The 5,004-nt window shown below is 44.5% G+C and overlaps 1 protein-coding gene across 2 annotated transcripts in view; it reads left to right on the top strand.

Annotated features, from left to right (window-relative positions):
• Positions 1-4,359, top strand: part of JMJD8 (jumonji domain containing 8) — a 13,862-nt gene extending 9,503 nt beyond the window's left edge. For both annotated transcript variants that reach the window (XM_042438693.1, XM_042438694.1), the window contains exons 8-9: positions 621-755; positions 1,969-4,359. In XM_042438693.1, the coding sequence (XP_042294627.1) occupies positions 621-755; positions 1,969-2,049 (216 nt within the window). In that variant the 3' untranslated portion in view covers positions 2,050-4,359. The remainder of the gene's footprint in view (positions 1-620; positions 756-1,968) is intronic.
• The last annotated feature ends 645 nt before the right edge of the window (positions 4,360-5,004 follow it).

Here is a 5,004-nt window from a genome sequence, read left to right as displayed (position 1 = left end):
TCTTTTTTCGGACTAGTGCCCAGATTTTTGGCACTGTTGCCCAAAATTGAACTTGTCCAAACTCTGTGAGCTCCTGCATGCATATATGGAGTCAGGATGGCTACAGACAGTGGTAAAGGACTGTGAGTTTCACAGTCCAACGACAGCTAGAGATCCACCTGTTTCTCACCCCTACACTAAATCACTTGGTTCTTCCCAGAGCTGGTTTTCAGCTGTCTCTTTTTTACTCCTCTCTGGTTGGTGGAGCTCTGAGTTCTAGTAGAAAACAAAGTACAGTGGACCCTTGTTATACGCTGGGGTTTGGTTCCAAGATCCCCCATGAATAACAAAATCCGTGTATGTTCAAGTCCCATTAACTATAATGACATAGCAAAATGGCGTCCCTTATAAAAAATGGAAAATCAAGGTAAATTTATACTTTTTTGGAACATTTTCAAACCATGTATGCTTGAATCCGTGTATAAGAAGGGCCGACTGTAACCCCTACATCCCTGGAGTCTGCTTTTCCCCACCCTTTAGTCTGCATTGCATTCTCAGGGGAGATGCTTCCTTACAGGGGTGCAGAAAAGATTCAGGTTCATTCTGGCCGAGGCTCCACTCTTTTCTCTCTGTATCCACAGCGCTGGTTTCTGTATCCGCCAGAGAAGATGCCAGAGTTCCACCCAAACAGAACAACTCTGTCCTGGTTGCTGGATACTTACCCATTCCTGCCACCATGGGAGAGGCCCATTGAATGCACCATTCACCCTGGAGAGGTAAGTTGTTATCACATTGGTAGCACTCCACTCTGGTTGCCCTTATTTATCCATCCGCCATAACAGCCAAGTCCCATCCCAACACACTAGTTGTGGCCAGATGCAAAAGAGAGGCAAAATTGGTGAGTAGTTTCTGTATTTTCTGCAGTAGCAGCATCTCAGTTATGGAATTCACCCACCCACTGTGTGGCTGCTTCATTTTTATTGTCCTTATGACAGTGAAATTCACATTATTCTGGTGGACTGGACAGGACAGGACAGGGAAGGATAGGATAGGACAGGATAGGAGAGCCCCAGGCTGGGGAAGGCTACAATAAATGTGGTGATGGTTCCTACCCCCTGAAATTGGTGGCATTAACCACATTTTGTGTGTTTCCCTCACCTCTCCCCACTCCAAAAAAACCCTTCCAAATCTTAAAGCCCATTCTAGCTGGAAGGGGAGATTATACGCTCTACAGCGGACAACAAACATTTCCCAATGAAATTCTCAGCAGGCTGCTTAGCAAGCATCCCCCCTTGCTGTTTGAGGCTGCTTTTTCCTTCTTTCAATGTGTCCGCAACCATTTCAGCTGATGCCACTCAATGCTGCCTGCCCTACTTAGACTCAGTAAGTACTGGGTAAGGGGGAAAGAGACTCTTTGGAGATACTCAGCAGTAGAGGAGCGCCCCGACTCCAAGCAGATAGTTCAGGCTGTGCAGTTTCCTTGCAGAAGTCTTCATCTGCAAAATCCTGCTGTCTTTAAGGAGTGCATTTCCGCAGTGTAAAACAGGACACGGGCATTTCAAAGCTTATTTTATACAATCAGGAGGAACAGAAACATGCTATTGGTTTTTTGAGATGTTGAATTCCAAACTTTGCTGATATTTGGGGAAGTTTCAGAAGGTGAGAAAGGGGGCTGAGCAGGATTCTCTGAGACGATGGTAAGCATTGGTACCTTGTACAATTCCTGGAATCTTGGCCAGCCTTCCATTGTAACTGTCTTTGACTTGACTTTGACTCATGGCGGCCCCACAAATGAGATACCTCCAAGCCTCCTGTCCTCAGCTGCTCTGCTCAGGTCTTGCAGGTTAGTAGTAGTGGAAGGATTAGTGGAAAACCTTACAGCCTTACCATTAGCCATGCTATGGGGCCTCTAAGAGTTGAAGTACAAAGCATCTGTAGCACCCCACATTCCTCATTCCATTTTTTCCCTCTGACTTACCATTTCCACAGGTCCTGTACTTCCCAGACCGCTGGTGGCATGCTACCCTCAATCTGGACACTAGTGTCTTCATCTCTACATTCCTTGGTTAGCAGATCCAGATGACCACATCCTGGGATTCCTGCCATTTCCCCTGTTTTGTATGAAGAAACCCTGTTTCTTTGCTGCAAATGGATATTTGACACTGGCCAAGGAACCACAGGACTATCAACCATCTCTGATACGGCATGTAACATAGGACAAGGAGATGGTGGGCAGATAGTCTGGTGCTTATTGGGATTCAAAGTGATCCAGGACCTGCTCTAACTAGGAAGTTCTTCATATAAGAGCTTGGCAACATTACCTTTTTTGACTACAGATCCCCAAATCCCCCAGTCAACATAGCCACTGGGAGCCGGGGAGACGTAGTGCAAAAAATATCCCTGCCAAGCTCTTATGTTCTTAAGCAACATACAGAATCTCTTAGCTCTGATCAGTTGCTGCTTACCTGAAAATAATCTGATGGTACACTCAGAAACAATGATAAAGGATGCTGGGAATGGCAGTCCAGCTACACATTGTTCATGAGACAACAAAATGACAGCCTTCAGTTTGGTATTGGAAGTTCTGGACCAAATGCTGTTGCTCTGCTGGAGGCCTATGTAGCTCAATTATTTTCTGAACCTCCACACACTCGGCCCAATTTGCCTCTGCTTTAACTAAATCCTAAAATCAGTCCCTCGTTTATTTTCTCCTTTCTTCGCTTCCAGATCTTTGGGAGGCACTTTCTTCTGTCAGTGCTGCCATGGAGAGGTTTCTATTTATGGGACCCTTGAACTCTAAAAGACAAATGCCCATCTGCTTCAGGGGGAGATTTGAGAACTGGGTCAAGAAAGCTGCTTTCTTGCAAAATTGCCTGTTCGGTTAAGGCCAAGCTTTAGCAGGCTAAATCTCTTAATACCTCTGCACTTTGCTTGCTATTTTTTTGAGAACCAGGACAGATCTGACAGCAGATCTGTGGGTCTGCCAATCTTCTAAAATGGTGGGGATATTGCAGTTTGTAGGAGAGATGGAGGGATGCTCAGCATTTCCCCTCCAAATGACACTTTTCCTGCATTCTCATCTTAGTACTTGTTTGTTGTTGTTCTCGGAGCTGCAAGAAGGAAGGAGTTAAGACTACCCTGCTTTTTAGGTATTTAGTAAAGCCTGGGGCCCTAAACCAGTGGGATCACACACATATACACAGCTGCTGATTCACCCCAGCCCTGTCTCCCAAAGGGGCATTACTACAGAGAAACAAATACAGAACGAAACATTTCTGGCCCCGTAAAGCCCAGTAAATTCACCCTTCAGGAAATTTTATAATCATAGGTCTCCTGGCAAGGAAGGAAACATCATTACTTCTGTGGATGACCTAGTTAAAAATTGGGGAATCTCTTGCTTGGGGTGGAATTAAATAGCCTGTTTACACATCCTCACCTTTAATTAAGGCATGACATTGCAACATCTTGTTTTCCTTCAGGGTTGCCAACTTTTTCAACAGGCCCTGCTCCTGTGTCTTTATTGGCCTATGCTGCTGCAATTTTAACTAGCGAAGTTCTTTTTCTTTCATTTCTAGATGCCATACTGATGGTCTGACATCTAAATTTCATACAAAAATAGTATCTTACCTTTTTGTCCAAGGTAGTAACTAGTATTTATGTATCTGCTCTGTACAAATAGTGACCTATTTCACATTTTCTATATACATTCCTCTCCTTTCTTGTCCCGAACCTCACATTCCATGTTGGGTTTTGTTGCCTTAAGGCTGGGCTGTTTGGGATGTGTGAGAGGAACAGAAAGGATCCCTTCAAACAAAGAGAGTGGTCCTTCAGGTGTTTCTGGACTCAAAACTCCCATCACTACTGGCCAGCCTAGGCAACGAAGTATTATGGGAGTTGTAGTCAACAAATACGAGGAGCCACAGATTCCCAGAGCTTGGAACAACATTCCAAAAGTAGGAGGATAGCGCTCTCATTTGTCTCTTTCAGATTAAACTGGAATTGTGGACACTATTCATTTTTAAATGGGTAGCTGCAAAGTTTAAACTGGAAAAGAGGGGAGCCAGGGCAATCCGTGTGCCGTGCTAAGTGGAACATTTGTCATCAGGTGGAAACTGTGTCCCCATTCTACAAAAGAACAGCTCTAATTTGAATCTCCTTTCCTATCTGACTTCTCCGATATATAATTCAGTTGTACTTACTTGCTTTTACTGGTGTAAAAGTGAGGAAGGGAGAGCATTAGGGAACAAGGTCCAAAAAGGAGCTGTGTTGAACACAGGAGCCTGCCCCGCACCAAGGTACATTCTCATCTTTTTGTCATAACACAATGGGCATTGTTGGTCACTCTTTACTTACTGTTTGTATTAAAATATTTGTCATAAGCCTAAACTGTTGTGAAGTAGCTGATGTTACAAAAAGCATATAAGCTTGTTAAGCCAAGGTGGGCAAGGAAAAATAAGGCAACAAAGGGTTGGGTGCTATGAGGTTGTGGTTTGCCGGGGAGCGCTTCACTAAAGGCACACTGAAAAAAGCCCTGCTCCTTCACCCTGATTTCTGTATATAGGTTGTTTGCCAGTAAGGCAAGGGCACTTGAACCATGCTCAGAGGTACTTTTACCAGGGACTTCCCCACTCCCTTTTCCAAAGAGATGTGGCTGGATGGGAATGCTGTGCAGAGCTAAAAATGGAGAGACCAAACAATGCTGGCAAAATCCCTCCTCCACCCATGCGTTTTGCTGTGTAGCCTTGATGCTATTAACAAATGCTTTCCCCGAGTGTGGATTGTTATAAAGCCGCAATGACATGAGCCATGCACAAGAGGGAAGTGTCAACGCATTTAGGAGTGCCCCGTAACTAAACATTGCCCCCAACAAGAAGTAAGCAACATGCTACATGGGCAAAGAATATAGACTGTTGAGGAAGGAAGAACGAAATACTTGTGAAATTGTGGCCTTGGAACAGGAGCACGTTTTGTTTCACCCTCAGTTTGTAAGAACATCAACAGTAACAACACACTCATGGACCTAAT

The sequence above is a fragment of the Sceloporus undulatus genome, chromosome 8, assembly GCF_019175285.1.
Source record: "Sceloporus undulatus isolate JIND9_A2432 ecotype Alabama chromosome 8, SceUnd_v1.1, whole genome shotgun sequence".
NCBI lineage: Eukaryota > Metazoa > Chordata > Lepidosauria > Squamata > Phrynosomatidae > Sceloporus > Sceloporus undulatus.
Note: the sequence above shows the minus strand (reverse complement) of the source record. Positions and strands in the feature narration are given on the sequence as shown.